The 20,506-nt window shown below is 36.0% G+C and overlaps 1 protein-coding gene across 9 annotated transcripts in view; it reads right to left on the reverse strand.

The window, feature by feature from the left end:
• The window catches only part of BRAF (B-Raf proto-oncogene, serine/threonine kinase), a 176,759-nt gene that overhangs the window by 81,677 nt on the left and 74,576 nt on the right, over positions 1–20,506 (reverse strand). For 8 of the 9 annotated variants that reach the window (XR_826591.1, XR_826590.1, XM_010854956.1 and 5 more), the window contains exons 3-5: positions 16,372–16,635; positions 3,257–3,360; positions 2,299–2,401 (exon numbers count right to left, since the gene is read on the reverse strand). Coding sequence is in view for 7 of the 9 variants with exons in the window: in XM_010854956.1 (XP_010853258.1) it covers positions 2,299–2,401; positions 3,257–3,360; positions 16,372–16,635 (471 nt within the window). In the remaining 2 variants the exon portion in view is untranslated. The remainder of the gene's footprint in view (positions 1–2,298; positions 2,402–3,256; positions 3,361–16,371; positions 16,636–20,506) is intronic. The other variant, XM_010854958.1, reaches the window with a different exon arrangement.

The following is a 20,506-nucleotide window of genomic DNA, read 5'->3' on the forward strand; positions in this document are numbered from 1 at the left end:
TCATCAAGAGGCTTTTTAGTTCCTCTGCACTTTCTGCCATAAGGGTGGTGTCATCTGCATATCTGAGGTTATTGATATTTCTCCCGGCAATCTTGATTCCAGCTTGTGCTTCTTCCAGTCCAGCGTTTCTCATTATGTACTCTGCATAGAAGTTAAATGAGCAGGGTGACAATATACAGCCTTGACGTACTCCTTTTCCTATTTGGAACCAGTCTGTTGTTCCATGTCCAATTCTAACCGTTGCTTCCTGACCTGGATATAGGTTTCTCAAGAGGCAGGTCAGGCGGTCTGGTATTCCCGTCCCTTTCAGAATTTTCCATAGTTTATTGTGATCCACACAGTCAAAGGCTTTGGCATAGTCAATAAGGCAGAAATAGGTGTTTTTCTGGAACTCTCTCGCTTTTTCAATGATCCAACGGATGTTGGCACTTTAAATATATACAGTAATTAAGAGTGTTAATGAAAATTCTTAATTAAAACAATTAGTCACTCAGTTGTGTCTGACTCTTTTGTGACTCCATGGACTGTAGCCCGCCAGGCTCCTCTGTCCCTGGGATTTCCCACTCAATAATATTGGAGTGGGTTGCCATTTCCTTCATCAGGGGATCTTCTCAACCCAGGGATCTAACCTGTGTTTCCTGTGTTGCAGGAGAATTCTTTACTGCTGAGCTACCGGGGAAGCCCTAAGGCAGGGATCCTGTTTTCTTCTTCACTGTTATATCCCCAGATCAGACAAAATATTGGCAAACAAAAAGATCTGAACAAATATTTACTGGCATGTCTCCAACTGTACTGTGCAGATCCCCACAGCCTGCACCTCAGCTGCAGCTTCCTCTCACTGTCCTCTTGCGGCAAGGACCTGCCTGAGGCGCTACTTCAACGTTACTGACTTGGGTCTTCCTTTACCTTCTCATATCCAAATTTAATTAAGAAGAATAACTAAGAAAAAGAGTAGTCATCACTATGAAATATAAACTCAACTTTTTTTTTTAATTCCTAAATACTGAAATAAAAATTCTTAAGATTTATCTTCTCAAAATTCTACAAGTTAAAAACAAAATCAATACTAGCGAATGCCTTATCTCATGATAATAAAACTATATGCTTCATGGTAAATCTGACTGACATCAGGTATATTTAACACTTGTCCAAAAGATGCCTGATCTATTGAAGCACAAACCCGACTTCATTATTCACCACTAATGGAGCCCCCAAAACACTAACCCCCTGGGAAATCAGAAGAACCCAGCTGTTCTAATCACAAAGGCACAAGGGAAAACACTTGATGCCGAAAGGGAAGCAATTACTATCCATTTAGAAAAATAAACTACAGTTCAAATTTCATACACAGAAAAGTAAGAAATGCACTCCTGCCTTATAGATTATTCTAATCTTGGCTGCTGCCTACTCGCTCAGAGAACAGGTTCTCAAGCTCTGGGAACTGTACCCTTATCTCCAAGGTAGAGAAGTTCCATTGTTCCAGGCCTCAGGCTGGAGACGCTTAGCTTAGGCTAGATTCTGGCAAATGCAAAAACCAGATAAAGGGAGAAGTATGGAAGGAGAGCTTTAACATCTGTCTTTCTTCAGTCCTCAAGGAGAGCTATTCCACTTCCATTACCCTATCTTTCAGAAACATTTACACAAGTGTGTCAAGGTGTATGCAGAATCTATTTACCATGTTTAGAATGGATTTTTAAAAAAAACTTAAATGTCAAAGAGGAATGGTTAAATACACTGAATGTATATTCTTATGGACTACTATGTAATCATTATAAAGCTAGGTGTAATGACATGGAAAGATACCTATGATGCTGTGCTTAACACTTTTTTAAAGTATCATACAAAATATAATTCCACTTTTAGTTTTTTTTAAAAAGGAAAGAAATGGAAAATAATGAAGGAAAATGAAGGAAGTAAAAAAGAAAGAATATTTTGGGCCTGCAGATATAAGAACACACATTTTATATACAGAAAGACTTTGGAAGACCACACAATAATCAATTGTTAATAACAACTATTTACCTCTGGTAGGGTACTTCCAAGTTTTTACTTGATATACTTTCATATCATTCAAAATTTTTAAATGACTATCTATTACTTTTTAAAATTAAAGACAAAGTATAATGATTAAAAAAAACCTGTTTAATATGTGGTGCTTTTTTTCCCTTTAAAGAATAAAACTGATTTTCAACTTAGGTAAAAAAACAATGCCAAAATTATTCATCTCATACTTCATTCTTTAAATAAAAACTCAAAGAACTTAACGATTTTTGACATTGAAATATAAAAAGTACATACAAAGTTGTGTGTTGTAAGTGGAACATTCTCCAACACTTCTACATGCAACTCCTCTCCAGTAAGCCAGGAAATATCAGTGTCCCAGCCAATTGGTTTCTTCTCCCTGAAAAGCGCAGACACAGCCTTTCTTGGTTATCATACCTAAAAAGCTTCATATACCTCATGCTGAAGATATGAAAATTGGTTATTGAGGGGCTAGTAATGGTGAGGGAGTTTTGGCTCCCTAGTCTTCCATCGTTAGAAATTTAAATGGCAATAAATTAATTTTTAAGTTTACCCCAAATAAATGTATCACTCTTGGACAAACAGCAGGGTAAAGAGATGTACTCTTTTCTTCAAGTCAGCTCCAGAAAAGACCTACAACAGCAGAAAATGGATTGTTCCTGGGGTCCAAAAAAAAAAAACAAAAAACAAAAAAAAAATCACAGGTATGGATTTACCTATCCATTCAAAGAAAAAGAGTATTCAAGGGACAATATGCCCCCAAAAAGGAGATCTCTTTTTTTTCTTTTCCAGATGGGATTCAAAATTGGGAGTGGCAGGGGTGGGGTCATGGCAAAATTTCATGCTTTCTGAAAAATAATTCAATATAAAATGTTAATTTTGATAAGTCTTTGGTGAAACTACGAGTTTATATTAAAAACAGGAGTGGGAAAGAGTCCATTATTCAAATAAGAAACAGAGAAAATGGTTCAAAATTTTAAGAATCTCAAACTCCATATAAAGTCATTTTATCAGAATAATAAACACCATCATTACACAAAATTATCTAATGTTCACTCCTCAAAGGGCATACCAGACTTGTTTAGGCTAATTAACTTAGTTTTTTTTTTTTTTCCCTGAGGTTGATTTTCAATACCCTAGGTTTGGGTAAAGATCTTACAGAAAACCTCAAAATTTAGTATCTGATGTTTTTTCCCCCTTTTAAACAAAGTTTCACATCACATACAAACCATACCCATCCTGAATTCTGTAAACAGCACAGCACTCTGGGATTAGACCTCTCATCATCAGTGCCTTCTTCAGGCTGTCCCGGACTGTGACTCCACACCGTGCAGGTACCTAGGGTATCATAAAGTCAGGATATGAGGTAGAGAAGTAAATTATATATTTTTTCACATCACTGGAAAAAAAAAACCAAAACCCAGTAATTTACCTTTATAACATTTTGAAAATGTCATATGGATTACTATGTGAGAAAATTATTTCTAGGGCTAACAACATTAATGGAAAATTATGACTCAAGCATCTATTACTCACCAACTCAAGGCAAAATTAATTTTTGTTTTTTTATTAAAATTACAAAATATCTTAAACACATAAAAGAAAAGAAAATACAACAGATCACTAAGTGCTCTCTGCTGAGAAATAATAAATGTCAACATTTAAAGCAAAATCAACTTTGATCCAACATTGTTCAAAGCTGAAAACGGTAATCCTTCAATTATTATGGTCCTTAAGAGATCTCTTACTGATCCTAAACATAGAAGAAAATACTTGTCTTAATGTATTCAGGTGGTATTTGTTGTGTAGTTGTTTAGCATTCCTATTTCCTCTGGGAACCCACCTTTCCCTAAAAACCACCTGGTACTCGAGAAGTTATGAATCCAGGGTCACTACTCTTCTGGCTGCACATAAGCTGGCTAATCAGTTTCCCATATCCCAGATCCAGGGCTAGATATATGACCTGAACAGTACTACACTTCTTCCTTTAACTGACAGATAGACTCTGGTTGACAGAAGTTTCTTTCCTACTGTAAAGTTCCAAGAAGACAGAAATATGGAATCCCTAATGGTTATCTTCCCTAGTACACTGAGAAAATCTGGCTACCGAATGAAGCTAACTTAAGGAGAAGTAAAGATGACATTAGGAGCTAAGAGAGAAGAAGCATCGAAAAGAGAGAGAAAAAGAATCTTCCTGTATATTTGAAGTTATCTCTACCTTGGTCTTTTCTGCCAGTGACTCATCTCCCTTCTTATTAATTTGAATAATTTAAAACTGAAAAAGAACTGACAAACACAGTGTAGATAGACTAAGGTGAAGCAATGGGAGTTCAGGTTGGTCGGTTTTTATGCGGAGAGGGGAGTGGAGGGTGACAGACAAGATGTGTTAGTTAATAACAAAATTAAAGGTTTCATTCTTGTAAATCACTAAGTGAAAGTAAAGTCGCTCAGTCGTGTCCAACTCTCAGCGACCCCATGGACTGCAACCCATCAGGCTCTGCTGTCCCTGGGATTCTCCAGGCAAGTTTAAATCACTAAGGTATTTAGCAAACCAGAAGTCTCTAAAGAAATTGGGACTCTTATGCCAGAGGTGAATTGAGTGAAAGTGAATATAAGACAGCTGAATTTCAACAGTATGTCAATGGGGAACAATCTATAAAGCCAAATTAGGACCTAAGATTAGAAAAACAAGAGACAGATTTTAGCTCAATATAACTGTTAAAACTATCCAGCAAGGGAAAAGTTTGAGGGAGTAGGTTCATCACTGAAAGTATTCAAGAGACTAGATTTGTACAGTTGATCCTCTTTAATTCATGGATTCTGTATTTGCAAACTTGATTATTCATTAAAATTTATCTGTAACCCCCAAATCAATACTTGCAGTGCTTTTGCAGGCATGCACAGAAGACTGAAAAATTTGACCCTTCCCAGCTGAGGTTTGGAGAAGGCAATGGCACCCCACTCCACTACTCTTGCCTGGAAAATCCCACGGATGGAGGAGCCTGGTGGGCTGCAGTCCATGGGGTCGCTAAGAGTCAGACACGACTGAGCGACTTCACTTTCACTTTTCACTTTCATGCATTGGAGAAGGAAATGGCAACCCACTCCAGTGTTCTTGCCTGGAGAATCCCAGGGACAGGGGAGCCTGGTGGGCTGCCATCTATGGGGTCGCACAGAGTCGGACGACTGAAGCGACTTAGCAGCAGCAGCAGCTGAGGTTAATCAAGGTAACATGCCTTCTATTCCTAGCTCTCATACTGTAAATAAGTACCCTATGCCAGGTGACTTTTAAGCTAATGGACCCCAGTCTGCTGTGAAGAAATAAACAATCCAGGGGCCAATATACAGAGGCCATCTTTGGCTCATTTATAATAGTAATCCTGCACTTGTCCTAGGAGCAGTTTTTCAGTATTCACTAATTCAGTGTTTGCAGGAAATATACAGAACATAACTACTGCCAATATAGAGAACTGTCCATACCTTCCAGAAATAATGAACAGAAGGGAAAGCTGACTTTTCCCCTCTGCTATTCGTATTCTGCCTACTTAGGTGGCAACCCTATCTTTAGTTTTAAACCCCATCCAATCTATCCTGTTTTCAGTGAAATCTTTTTTAAAAAAGGTGTTCTTAATGTGTGTGTTTGCCAAATACTTCTGAGAACCTGATGAAAGCCTTAGAATAATCTCTTTGAAACATAAAAGTTCAAGCCCATCTATGGACTGCTGAGGAGTCCACTGAACTCAGAATTTCATTCTGTGATATAATCTTACATTAGTGTTCTCAAATTTTTCCATTTAATTATAGGGTGAAATCCAAATTCCTTAATACAGCATACAAAGTCATTAATGGACTGGGGCTATCCACCCTTCAGTTTCTTTGCTAATTTCTCTCATGCACTCCTGTAATGCCATCTTCTAATATAGCTAAGCACCCTTATGCTTCTCTAAAGAGGTTGATTCCAAGGTGTATATATGTTTCATCAGTAGGCAAAATTTTGGTTTCCCACTCTTATCACCAAGGGAAAGTCATCAATCTGTCCTTCATCCACTTCAACAGGCTGATTTTTGTTTCTTCATGATACTACCTGTTCAACAGACTGACAGACCAATGGAATGAAACAGAAAAACCAAAACTAGACTCTTCATTCAACACATAAATAAAATCAAAATAAAGGCAGCATCTGTAACAGGGTAAAGATGAACTTTTAACTAATTGATGCTGAGACAACTGGAACCAATCTAGGAAAAGAAAGTTCATCCATACTTCATACAGTATCATAGAGTAAACTCCAAGTGGATCAGATTTAAATGTTGAAGGAAGGAGGGGACAAACCATAAAAGAACTAGAAGAAACATGGCTCCCTTACAATCTCAAGAGAAGAAGGCCTATAAAATTATGATGCAAAATCTGGAAGCCATAAAAGAAAACACTCACACAACACACTACACTCAACCCTCCATGTCTGTTGGTGCCACATTCATGGATTCAACCACCCGAGGATCAAAAATATTTAGAAAAAAATCCAGAAAGTTCCAAGAAAGTAAACCTTAAATTTGCCTACTATAAGTAATCTGGAGATGATTTAAAGTATACAGGAGGATGTGCATAGGTTATATGCAAATATTAATACTATGCCACTTTATGTAAGGGACTTGGGCATCTAAGGATTTTATCCTTATATAGTCATCCCCCAATATTTGTAGGGGATGTGTTATGGGGTCCTGGAACAAATCCCCTACAAATACTGGGAGAATGACTATATAAGCAAAGTCAAAAGACAAATACAAATTGGGAAAAATATTTGCTACTTATGTGACAGGAAAATAAATTTCCTGATACATAAGGAGCTCCTGAAAAATTGAGATTAAGACCAACCCAACAGAAAAATGGGCAAAAGAAAGAGAGTTCAGGAAAACAAATTATAAATGGGATTTAAAATTAAGAAAAAGTGTTCAACCTCAGAGAAAAGCGAACTTAAACTTGCCAAAATATTTTTTCACTTATCAAATGGGCAAAAATACAAAAGTCTAACAACATATTCTGTTGGTGAGGCTATGGTAAACAGGCATCTCATACAGTGCTGGTTAGTTCAGTTCAGTCGCTCAGTCATGTCCGACTCTTTGCAACCCCATGGACTGCAGCACGTCAGGCCTCCCTGTCCATCACCAACTCCCAGAGTTTACTCAAACTCATGTTGGTCGAGTCGGTGATGCCATCCAACTTCTCATCCTGCCTTCAATCGTCCCCAGCATCATGGTTTTTTCAAATGAGTCAGTTCTTCGCATCAGGTGGCCAAAGTATTGGAGTTTCAGCATCAGTCCTTCCAGTGAATATTCAGGACTGATTTTGTTTAGGATGGACTGGTTGGATCTCCTTGCAGTCCAAGGGACTCTCAAGAGTCTTCTCCAACACCACAGTTCAAAAGCAACAATTCTTTGGTGCTCAGCTGTCTTTACAGTCCAACTCTCACATCCATACATGACTACTGGAAAACCCATAGCTTTGACTAGACAGACCTTTGCTGGCAAAGTAATGTCTGCTTTTTAATATGCTGTCTAGGTTGGTCATAACTTTTCTTCCAAGGAGTAAGCATCTTTTTATTTCATGGCTGCAGTCACCATCTGCAGTGATTTTAGAGCCCCCCAAAATAGTCTGCCACTGTTTCCACAGTTTCCCCATCTATTTGCCATGAAGTGATGGGACCAGATGCCATGATCTTAGTTTTCTGAATTTTGTAGTGCTGGTAGCAGTGCAAAATTAAGCAAAATCTATGAAGCAAAATTTTAAAGTATCTTATCAAAATTACAAATGTATATTTCTCTTTGATCCAGGAAGCCTGCTTTTCAGTTCAGTTCAGTCGCTCAGTCGTGTCCGACTCTTTGCAACCCCATGAGTTGCAGCACGAAAGGCCTCCCTGTCCATCACCAACTCCCGGAGTTCACTTAAACTCATGTCCATCGAGTCAGTGATGCCATCCATCCATCTCATCCTCTGTCATCCCCTTCTCCTCCTGGCCCCAATCCCTCCCAGCATCAGAGTCTTTCCCAATGAGTCAACTCTTCGCATGAGGTGGTCAAAGTACTGGTTTCACCTTTAGCATTATTCCTTCCAAAGAACACCCAGGACTGATCTCCTTTAGAATGGACTGGTTGGATCTCCTTGCAGTCTTTAGTATATCATAATATAACTGGCAACTATAGTACATCTCTACAATGGAATCTATAGCTATATGGCTGGCTCACATAAACATTAAAAGCAAAACATTAAACATTAAAAACAAAGCAAAACATTAAAAGCAAAATACAGAATAACATATACAATACGATGCCTTGTATGGAGAGGAGCAGCACACACCCCTGCCCCCCTGCCCCAAATAAAAAGTTAGCTAAAAGGCTCAGGGGAACCTGAGTGTATAGGGAGAGGGGCAGAAACAAGATTTCTTGATACAAATACCACATGAAAGAATTATCTATTCACAAAGGAAAACGGGTGGGCTCCCCAGGTGGCTCTGTGGTAAATAATTTTCCTGTCCATGCAGGAGATGTGGGTTTGATCCCAGGGTTGGGAAGATCTTCTGGAGGAAATGGCATCCCACTCCAGTATTTTTGCCTAGAAAATCCATGGACGGTGGAGCCTGGCGGGCTATAGTCCATGGTGTTGCAAGAGTCTGACACAATTTAGTGACTAAACAACAAAGGTAAAGGTGTAGGGGAGCACTGTTTCCATTTTTATAGATGGAAAGACTAAAAAGATATTTTCAGAAGAACCAAGTTAATGCCTCTTTTCCAAATTCCAAAATTAAGTGTCCTTGCTTGATCTAAGGCCATGATCTTAGTTAAAAACTAGCATCCTGCCTTAACAAAGATCTAAAGTCAATGTAATCACCTGAATATTTGCAAAGGAAAATATATCCAAGAAAAACAAAGACATATGTCCACACAGAAACTTGGACATGAATATTCACAGCATTATTACTAACAGCCAAAAGTGAAAACAAAATTCATAATGGCTAAAGTGTGTTTTGATACACACACAGAATATTATTCAACCATAAAAACGCATGAATACTGACATGCTACAATATGGATGAGCCATGGAAACATTATGCTAAGCAAAAGAAGTCAGTCACAGAAGACCACATATTCTATGACACCATTTATATGGAATGAAATGTACAGAACAGGCAAATCTGGAGAGGTAGAAAGGAAGTAAGTGGTTGGCTAGAACTGGGAAGATGGAGTGACTGCTTAAGGGGTACACAGTTTCTTTTTCAGAGTGATGAAAACGTTCTAAAATTAACAGTGCTGACAGTTGCATAACTCTGTGAATAGACCAAAATTGTATCGTTTAAATAAGTAAAGTATGTCTATAAATGATATTTTAGTAAACCTATAAAAAATAAAACAAGCCAATTCTGTCTTTTAAACTACAAGTTCAAGAAAGTCAGCTTAGAACAAGCCACATTTCAGGAAAATTGGGTGAGTTTTTTTTTTTTTTGATTAACTTATTGTTGTTAACACAACACATTAAAAACATACACGAATGAGGGTATGTCATGTCTAATATACTTGAAATTCTATTAGATAGGTTGTTTAGCTGCTAAGTCATATCCAACTCTTTCGTAGCCCACCGGGCTCCTCTATCCATGGGATTTCCTAGACAAGAATACTGGAGTGGTTTGCCACTTCCTTCTCCAGGACATCTTCCCAACCCAGGGATCGAACCCGCGTTTCCTGCATTGGAAGGCAGTTAACATCTAAATTTCATTAACACTCAATGTTGACCAGGATCTTGTGGGAAAAGGAAGTCTTATACACTAGACAGAATATAAACCAGTACAATTTTTCTGCATAAAATGTACATTTTATGAAGTTTTAAGTGTGCATACCCTATGACCCAATACTTAAGTCCCTAACATTAAAATATTCCCACAACATTTCAGGATATGTGTATTTAAATGTATTTTGCAGCATTTAATTATCCATAATGAAATAGATAGTTAATAAATCAGATATGATCATTCTAAACAATAATTTTAACCATAATAAAACAAGTAGCTTGACATTATGTGAAAGAAGGGGATAAGTATAAGGCAAAAAGATTAGTCCCTTTCTCCTGCCCCCGGCAATGTCCTCATCCTCCAGATAATCGCAATTACCAGGCTTTTATATATGATTCAAAGCCATCTCAAAGGACACACACATTTATTCTTTTTAGTCACTGTATCTAATGCATGACCTGGATAGTCTTAAGTAGTTCTGTATCAAGGGACACTTACCTTGTTTATACTTTTTTCATTTTTAGAAATAATGAGTACACATTGATTTTGATACAGAGTATATTATAAAATCTCTAAATTACTTTTAAAGAAATTACAGTTTTGAAAATTTAAAGTAAACATATTTGTTAGAAATTCTGAAAAGGAAGAATAAATACCTCTAATACTTTCATGAAACAATCATTGTAACATTTAGAAAAGAAGTTTTACATGCATTTCATGTGAATTTTAATACAATAAAAGACAAGTAAGAATAAAGAACCAAACTTCAAATAAACACTTCTTCACACTAAAAGAGGTCAGTCCCTAGAAGAGGCCTCTAGGGTAGCTTTTTGCTTTTCCATATAAATTTTAGAATCAACTTTTCAAATAAAGTAGTAAGGGTGGGATAAGATCCCCCTAGAATTCTGCAGAAACTGCACATAATTTTGATTAATTTGGGTGAGAAGTATATTTAGGAAGATTATCAAGAACAAAGTAACTTTTGATTTCTTTACTCTCTTCAAATGTCTTTCAATAAAGCTGTACAAATTTCTTTATAAAAGTCTTAAACATTTAAAAATTATTTTGTCAATGATATCATTTTTTAAATAAAATTGTATGTTCTAATTATTAAGTGCAGAGTTCTTATTATAATAGATTTTCTATGTAGACAAATTAACTGCTAAAAATAAGTTTTCTTTCTTTTTAATATTTATGTTTTTTATTTCTTTGTCTTGATTGAGACTGGATAGACTATTCAACTCCATAAGTAGTAGATCTGTCTTGCTTGTTTCCAATTTTAATGAGAACACAGAATCCTTCTTTAGACATACTTGATAGATACCCTTTATTAAGAAAGTTGTCTTTTATTCCAAGTTTACAGAGTTTTTTTGTTTCTTTCTTGTTACAAAAAGGTTTTCAATACATCAAATGTCTTGTTTACTGTATCTAGAGATATCCATACACTTTTATTCATTTAATCTGCTAATAAGAACTGCACTGACTGTTTTGGAGTGGGGCATCCCACACACATGTGGGATGTTAGTTCCCCACCCAGGGACTGAACTCATGCCCTGTGCAGTGGAAGCATGGAGTCCTAACCACTAGACCATCAGGGAAATCCCAGAGCTGCACTAATTTTTAAAAATCATTGTTATACTCCTAGAAGAATTATTTTTTTAAAATATATACATTGTTAGATTCAGTTGACCAGTATTTTATTAAAGATTTTTGCAAATATGTTCTTAGATTAACCTTTAGTTTTTCTTTATCAAGTGATCTTTGGTTTTAGAACCAAGATACACAAATTCTATAAATGAGTTAGGAAATGTTCTCTTTAACTTTTTTACAGAAGAATAAAATTTACATAGGACTAGGATTTTTTTTCATATTTTCTCTCTGACATATGACATTCAGAAGTGTCTTCAAATCTCTAAAAATGTGGTTTCCCATTATTGTTACTAATTTCTACTTTAATTACATTATGCTCAAAAAACACACCTTGTGTTTGTGAAGATTCCCTTTTTTGCCTAAAATGCAGTAGAAAAATTTTTCAGTGTCCCATACATTCTTGAAAAGAACGTGTGTTCTTTCATTTATTAGTACAAGGTTTACATGTCTATTACATAAAATTGACAACTATGTTCTTCACATCTTCTGTAATTGCTTTATCTACCTACATATCTATTTCTGGCCACACCACACGCCTTGTAGGATCTTAGTTCCCTGACCAGGGACTGAACCCCGGGGCCCTGACAGTGAAAGTCCCAAGTCATAACCACTGAACCACCAGGGAATTTCCTCTAGATTTTATAATGGAATTGTAAAGTATATAGTCATTTTTGTCTGGCTATTTTCACTTGACATAATTACTTTCAGAGTCATCTGTGCTGTTGTGTATACTAGTAATACATTATTTCTACTAAGAAGTATTTCATTTGACAGATATACCAAACTTATTTAACCATTTCGGTAATGCCCAGTTTTGCACATGCCATGCAAAACTATTTATAAAAATACTTTCTCCAGGAAAGATATAGAAAAGCCACTTGATATCATTAGCCAACAGAGAAAAGTATATCAAAATCACAACAAAGTCCCACTTCATACTCAATAGGAAGGCTATAATCAAAAAGAAATAATTTTAAAAGTACTCCATTTATTTCACTGGTCTATCTGTCTATATCAGTACCAAAATGATTTACTTATTAATTTATAATAAGTTTTAGTATCAGGAAGTGTGAGATCTCCAATTTTGATCTTTTTTAAAGTTGTCTGAGTATTCAGGATTCCTTGAGATTCCATATGAATTTCAGGGTGGATTTTTCTATTTTTGCCGGGAAAAAAAAAAAAAAAAAAAGCTTTTGAGACTTTAAAACATTAAGTTAATCTTCAAATTGCTTTCAAAAGTGGTTATACCATTATACATTCCTATCACCAGTGTACGAAAATTCAGTTATTCCATTCCACATCCTCACCAATAGTTGGTAAGGCCACTCTTTCATTTTAATCATTCTAGTAGGTGTGTGGTGGTATCTTGTGCCTTTAATCAGCTTTTTTCCTAACGGCCCATGATGTTGAGCATCTTCTTATGTGTTTATTTGCCATCCACATATCTTCTTTGAAGTATCTATTCAAATCTTTTGTCCACTTAATTGTTTCCTTACTGTTGAGTTCTAAGAGTTCTTTATATATTCTGAATACATGTCTTTGATCAGATATATATATTTTGCAAAGATTATCTACTAGTCTGTGGTTTGTCTCTTTATTCTCTTAATATAGTCTTTAGGAGAGGAGAAGTTTTTAATTTTGATAAAGTACAACTTATCAATATGTTCATTAGGGATTGTGTTTTGGTGTTATATTTTAGAAACTGTTACCAAATTCCAAGTCACAAAATATTTTCCTCTGTGTTTTCTTGTACAAACTAGCTTTACATTTAATTCTTACTTTTCATTCCTTCCTCTGTGTTCAATTTTTTACATTTAATTCTTACTTTAAAATGTTTACATTTTTACATTTAATTTCTACTTTTCATTGCTTCCTCTGTGTTCAGTTTTCTCCCTAAGTCATTTCCAGGTAGTCCCTTTGGGTAGAGCTTGAGAAAAGTAAACTCATCTGGAAAGGCTTTACTGTGCCCTGACTCACAGTGTACCCAATAAGTTAAACTCACACTTTAGCTAAGCAACTTACAGCATCACTCAGCACTCTTGAGTATATTATTCTACTGTCTTCTGGCTTCTACAGCTGCTACAAAGAAATTTTTTGATAATCTAACTGGAATTTCTTTATAGGTAATTTTCCCTAAGTGCTTTTAAAACAATATTCTTTCATTTTGTTACATCTAATAAGAATGAATTCAAATTTACTTAAACAACTTAAAGCTTATGCGTCTCAAATCCTTAATTTGTGTCTTTAATGAAGGTTAGCCATCATTTTTTTGAATTTTGCTCTATTCTTTTTCTGTTTTAAAAAAATATCTATTTATTTATTTATGGCTGTTGCTACACAGGCTCTTCTCTAGTGGTGAGCTGGGACTACTCTTTACTTGAAGTGGGCAGGCTTCTCATTGCGGTGGCTTCTCTTGCTATGAAGCATGGGCTCTAGGGCTCTAGGGCTTCAGCAGTTGGGGTTCCTGGGCTCTGGAGCACAGGTTCAATAGTTGTGGTGCACAGGGTTAGTTGTTCCACAGCATTTGCAATCTTCCTGAAACAAGGATCAAACTCGTGTCTCCCACATTGGCAGGTGGATTCTTTACCACCAAGCCATCAGGAAGCTCCATTCCTTTATTCTGTTCTCATTTTCCGCTTTGAGGCATATGATGAAACTATTCAATCCATCCTTCATACCTATTAACCTCTCATATTTTCTATAACTCTCTTTCTCTGTTTTCCAGAGGTCACCAATTTTCCTCCTTCAGCTAAATTCAATCTACTTTTAAATTAATCCATTGAGTTCTTAAAAATAAATATTTTGATTTCTATACAGCATTTTAACACTTGGTCTGTAATATGCTGTAACCTGCTTGATAATTACTTCTCCATATTTGTTTTCTCTCTTTAACATTTTGTTTTCCATCATACCATTTGAAAGTAAGTTCTAAATTTATTGATCGAGACAGACTTCAGTATAGTGGCTATTCTTAAAGGTGGGTACTCAATTGAGGGAGCACAAGAGTACACTCTCAACATTAGAAATGTTCTATAATTTTTATCTGCATGGCAGGTACACATGCAGAAGGTCACTGAGCTGTACACTTGAGATTTGTACACTTTACTATATGTAAGTTTTATTTTTAAAAAAGAGGTGAGAGAGGTTGCAGGCATCATAACAATTTACCCCTAAACATTTAAGCATATATTTCCTAAGAATAAAGATATTCTCCTACATTATATTATCTCTATTATCACACTTAAGGAAACTAATAATTCCATAAAAACATACTACATTCAACCAATATTTGACGTATCCCATTTCAAGAAGGACTTCTACAGCTCTTTCTCACCCTAGTCCCAAACCAGGATTACACAATGCATTTGGTTGTTTTGTCTATTGTTTGGTCTATTTGGTTTGTTTGGTCTATTTAAGTGTAGAATAATCTCCAGTGTTTTATTCTCCATGAATTGAGAGTCCAGGCTGTCTTACGGAATGTCCATCTTTCGAATGTGTCTGCTTCTCATGGTGCTTAACTTTTCCCTTTACTTCTTGTCCTTCCTATAAAGTGGAAGGACCAGAAGCTTAACATTCAACACAATTATTTTTAGCAATAATACTTCAGGGATGATAAGTGTCATCCACTTTAAATTTTAAGGCCACCTAGAAATTCTATTTGGTTCCTTCTTAGGAATCTAATTTTGCTGCTATTAAGTCTTCTAACTCACTGATGACAGACTATTTCTTCTTGCATACTGTAACTTGGGATTTTGACCTTGTCATTGAGGTATTATGTGTATGAATTACATAAGATCTATATGGGCTAAGGGAGGGATTTACATTTGTTTCTGGCCAGTGCCTGAGTGCTATTACTATTCCAGAACCTTTTTAAAAATTTCATTTCTTGGGTTGAGAATTCCTAAATAATGCAGGTAACATAATGATGAACCCCACACTATGGTAAGAACAGATCTACAGTTAAGAATTCACAAGGGAAACTTTAACCTTTATCTGGGGCCCTGGCAAAGACAGAAAAGTTTCACTGTTATTTATGTATGCTGGTGAACAGATTTTCTTCTAATTCACCCTTTTATTGAAGGTAAAGCTTTTCAAAGGTTCAGATTATGTGAGGATATAAGTTTCAACCACCTTTGTGGCATAAGCCGAAGGCCTAGTCTTGTGTCTCCACATAATGACATTCACATGCCTTTGTTTCACCGGGTAACTAACTGACCCCACTGGAGGCCACTAGAGCATAGTAAGTCAGCAAACATTTTCTGTGAAGCATTATTAATGCTATCTGAGGGGAAAAATTAAAAGACTACTTTGGCTTCAACTGTATTTAGTAATGAAATGTTTTTTTATTAGTATCAAAATAACCATATACATTATAAAAAATGAGTGATGCGGGGAGGTGCGTTTTTCCATTCAGTTATGTCCAATGGCAGTACTTGTTGCACTTGAGATTACAGACCATCTATAATTATCCTGCAGATTTCCCTGCTTTAAAGGTTATTTATAGAGTACTGTGTTCCAATGATGATATAATGATCAACAATCAAAGCTTATATAAACAAGAGGAAAAATGTCAAGCACAATAAGAATCCAACATTTGGTAATAAATCTGAATAAGGCTTTCTCTATGGCAAAGAACAAAGCTTACCTGACATATGTTAGACAACAAACAAGCTTAAGTCTCAAAATTCTGACTGATTCTAAACTAACACTCAGATGTGAGTGTGGTTCAAGCTTGGTAGACAGGTATACAAGTGACACTAAAGACAATGCGATTTGTTCCACTTAAGGAACACAGACTTTGGCATCAAATAACTATGTCTTTTCCATTCTGGTTTAAATGGTATCACATTTCATTTTCCACAACTAGTCTTTCTGAAAAATACAAAGAAAAAGCCACGATGAATTAAAAGCTGACTCACCACTGTCCTCTGTTTATTGGGCAGGAAGACTCTAACGATAGGTTTTTGTGGTGACTTGGGGTTGCTCCGTGACACATCTGTGGGATTTTGAAAAACTGAAAGAGATGAAGGCAGCACTGAAAGGCTAGAAGAGGAAGAAGATGTAACGGTGTCCGTTGATGCAGAGCTAGAAACAGAAAAATCAGTTCCATTCCCCAGGGATTCCAATAACTGTTGTTCTCTTTGTTGGAGGGCATCTAGCTTGCTGGTGTATTCTTCATAGGCCTATAAAATAAAGTAGACTTACATTGAATCTGGACTTTTTCCTGACAGTAACAAAAGGAAATATGAAATTTTAGTTTTTGATTATAATCTCTTTATAATCTAGCTAACAGGATTTTGTGTTACAAATTACAAAGTAAGTACTGGAAGTATTGTAAATTAGTACTTTTATCTTTAAATTGATAAATCTTGTTATAAGACACTCATATAGAAACTGCACACACACATACATGTATGATGTCCGTAACAGCCATGAATATTAATTAAAAAAAAACTAGTGTTAGCTATTTTCTGGCCAAAACACAATTTACCTTCCAAACTACACATCTAACATAAGATAAACTACTACATCGAAGCATTTTTTTCTAGATAAGTTATAGGTATATAAGGTTTCACATCTCTCTCGGTCTCTCTCTAACCAACTGAGAGAGGTTGAAAAGGAGATGAGGCGTTAAGAGAGATCTGTCAAAAAGACAAGCCTAAGGTACACAGTCCAGGTGGCGCTAGTGGTAAAGAACCTACCTGCCAATGCAGGAGACATGAAATGTGGGTTCGATCCCTGGGTCAGGAAGATCCCCTGGAGGAGGGCATGGCAACCAACTCCAATATCCTTGCCTGGAGAATCCCATGGACAAAGGAGCCGGATGGGCTACAGTCCACGGGTTTGCAATGAGTCGGACACGACTAAAGCGATTTGGCAGGCAGGCAAAGGTACACAGTGCCAAATCTCACCATAATCACCAAAGTCTCCTCAATAGGGATTAGAGGATGCATAACTGTGACCTTTTTTTTGAAACAGTTATTAATTAAAAATATCTTCTTTTCCACACTATGGATACCTTATGACCTCCCCTTTCCCATGAAACACTTCTTAGAGAATAGAATTTTATTTGAAAAGGTGGTTTACATCCTGTAGTCAAGAAATTTTGAGACCATTACCCATCAGGGTATGTTTCTAGAAGTATCATTTTACTAAAGCTGAAAGGTCAAATGATCACATAAGATATCATTTTCTAAAAGCAGGAAGAATCTTGAAAATAGAATGATAATTGAAAATTAAGAGATAGAATGGATTCGAATGTATATGCCCATGGTTCTTTACTGCAGTGGTAATCACCTTCTCCCCTCCACACCATAATCCACCACCATGTCTCCCTACCACCCAAAATAGATACGACACTACACACATTTATAAAAGGCTACAAAATTTTAAAAGTGCCGTTTCCCATTACCTAGAGAGTCTATTACTGGGCTGCAGAGAAGCAAATGGCTGCATTTTTATTTGTGTTGTATATGAGAAAGAATGTTTTTGATACAAGGTAAGAGTAAGGAAGGGGAGATGCTTAAAATGTTAGCCTTTATATAGACAGAGTTAAGTGGGGAGAAGAGAGTACTAGTACAGGAGACATTTTTAACAGAGTAAGGAGGTTAGAAATTTTAAGACAGAGGAAAACTACAGACTAGTACAGCTGACTGTCATACAATACCTGGGACATATGAAAGGGATCAATAGATGTTCATGTAATTTAAGTGAAGAATACGAACACAAATCATAAGACTAGAAAAGTGGGTAAAGGACAGCTTGGAGAGACTGTATACATTATGCTTTGAAGCCTGAACTTCACTCTACAAGCAAGGAAGAATTATTACAGGTAGAGAAGAATAATGAAGAAGGAAATGGCAACCCATGCCAGTATTCTTGTCTGGAGAATTCCATGGATAGAATAACCTGGTGGGCTACAGTCCATGGGGTCACAGAGAGTCACACATGACTGAGTGACTAATACTTTCAGAGGAGAATAAAGGAGAAGTTTCAATTCAATATAGGCCACCACACCTGATGTCTAATGTCACCATATAATTTTTTTTAGGGGGGAAGGGAAAATACTAAAATGAGCTACTGAAGGGCTTAATTAAACTACATAAAAAAGCACTCTCCTTTACAATCTAATAGTTGCCCAATGCTGACCCCAAAACGTTTCACAGCATTTCACGGCCTTATAGCCAAATCAGTCCAAAATCTACTGATCTATGTTTCTACTTAGCTTTCAGTTCCATGGGCTAATTACTTAAGGACATCTTTTTTCAATATGATCCACTTATTGATACTTAATCATTCAATAAATATATATTGAGCATGCATGTACTTGGTACTATTTGGGGCTCAAACCACCAAAATAAAGACCAACACAATTCCTATCCTTTGAAGATTATATACATACAGCCTAAGGAGGCAAAAATTCCTCCTTGCATAGATCATATAATCTTATTATCATCTGAGCAGGTACATTTACTACGCAGAGTTAAGCTTAGGAAAAGTAATAAATGTCAACAAATTTTCAGAATGTTAATTCTGTATCAAAACATTAGCCTTAATTTTTGAAAATATATTATTCCCTCCACTGTGGATTACAATCTATTATTTCACTGCATTTATCAATAACTCTTTCTTAAACACAAAACATTTACTTATTCCATCTCTCTCCATTCTCATAGATGCAATCTACCAAGGTACTTCCTTCCCCGCCTTGTTTTGTATCTGGTTTGGCTCATTTCACTCCATTATCCTTGCTGCATTCAGTGTGGATGGTGATTACTCTTATAACACTCCTGTCTTAAAGTTCTCTAAACCTCTTATCTACAAAGGCATTTATTTCTACTCTACCTACAAGATTCAGAGATACAAATAATTCTTTACAGAAGTGTTCTAAATGATGACAAGATCTCAGCTGGGAACCTCCCACACTCCTGTGCACACACACTTATCTTAAATTTCTTAAATGTCTTAAATCTCACTACCACACTACTCTGGTTAATGGTCAATATCAATCTCTTAAAGTTTTTCAGATTTCTTTGCTATTTTCTTCCCATGCTTTATGACTCACGATTTCAACAATGCCACTGGTAACATCTTAGACTGTCTGGTTAATTCTTAATTCTTTTATCAACTTGTTTGTTAAATACCAACTCTGGGTAAATTCCATCATTCAATGATTCAGTTCTTTCTCTCAGGTTACCACATATTACTGAAGAAAATAATAAGACAAGGCCATTGAGTTCCATTATCAATTCATGGAAATTAGTCCTCTACATTATTGCATGAAAATTTGTACTTATTTTTAATTCATATTACATTTCTCACAACATTTACTCCAACCTTTTCTATGCTTCTCTGGCTCCTAACTTCATTCCCCAACCTTTAATTCACTCAAAAAATACCACTACATTCAAATTTACTCTGAAGATCAAAGCCATCAAATCAAAGCTTCCTCCTCTTTCTTTGAGCATTTCTCCCCATTTTTCCCCATCCTTTTTTTTGTTCTTAATTTAATTCTAGCATTGGGTGGTTAAGGTCCCCCACTATGGAGGCCGTGGTTCATCACTATCTCCATTTTTTCTTTTATCTTCCAACTTTCCCTCTTCCTTTGTTTTCTTACCCTGAAAATGTGAGTAGGTCATCTTGCATAAACATATACTTCAAGCATCAATACTACCATCAATGAAATTCCTTTGGTGCTTCAAGAAGTTGCAGAAACCAGGTATTTCTTCAAGAGGCAGCTTTTCCAAAATATCATTCTTTCTCATCAAAATCCTACCCATTTTTCAAAGTCCAATTCAAAGCTCTGCTTGATAAACTCAAAAATCAGTACTTTCTTTTCACCTTCTTTACAGTATTACCACACTTTTCTTTATATGGTTTAAAAAAATCATTTGTGAAAAAATTTTGTGAGCATTGAGATAAATAACAGTAAAGAAAGTTATCACAGAGACTACCACATAGCAAAAACCCAATACTTTTATTAGTAGTAATAAGTAGTAATAGTTCTTATCATTATTACTGTTACTACTATTGGGTTGGTCAATTAGTTCATTC

The sequence above is a fragment of the Bison bison genome, unplaced genomic scaffold (genome assembly GCF_000754665.1).
Source record: "Bison bison bison isolate TAMUID 2011002044 unplaced genomic scaffold, Bison_UMD1.0 scf7180017864352, whole genome shotgun sequence".
Taxonomy (NCBI): Eukaryota; Metazoa; Chordata; class Mammalia; order Artiodactyla; family Bovidae; genus Bison; species Bison bison.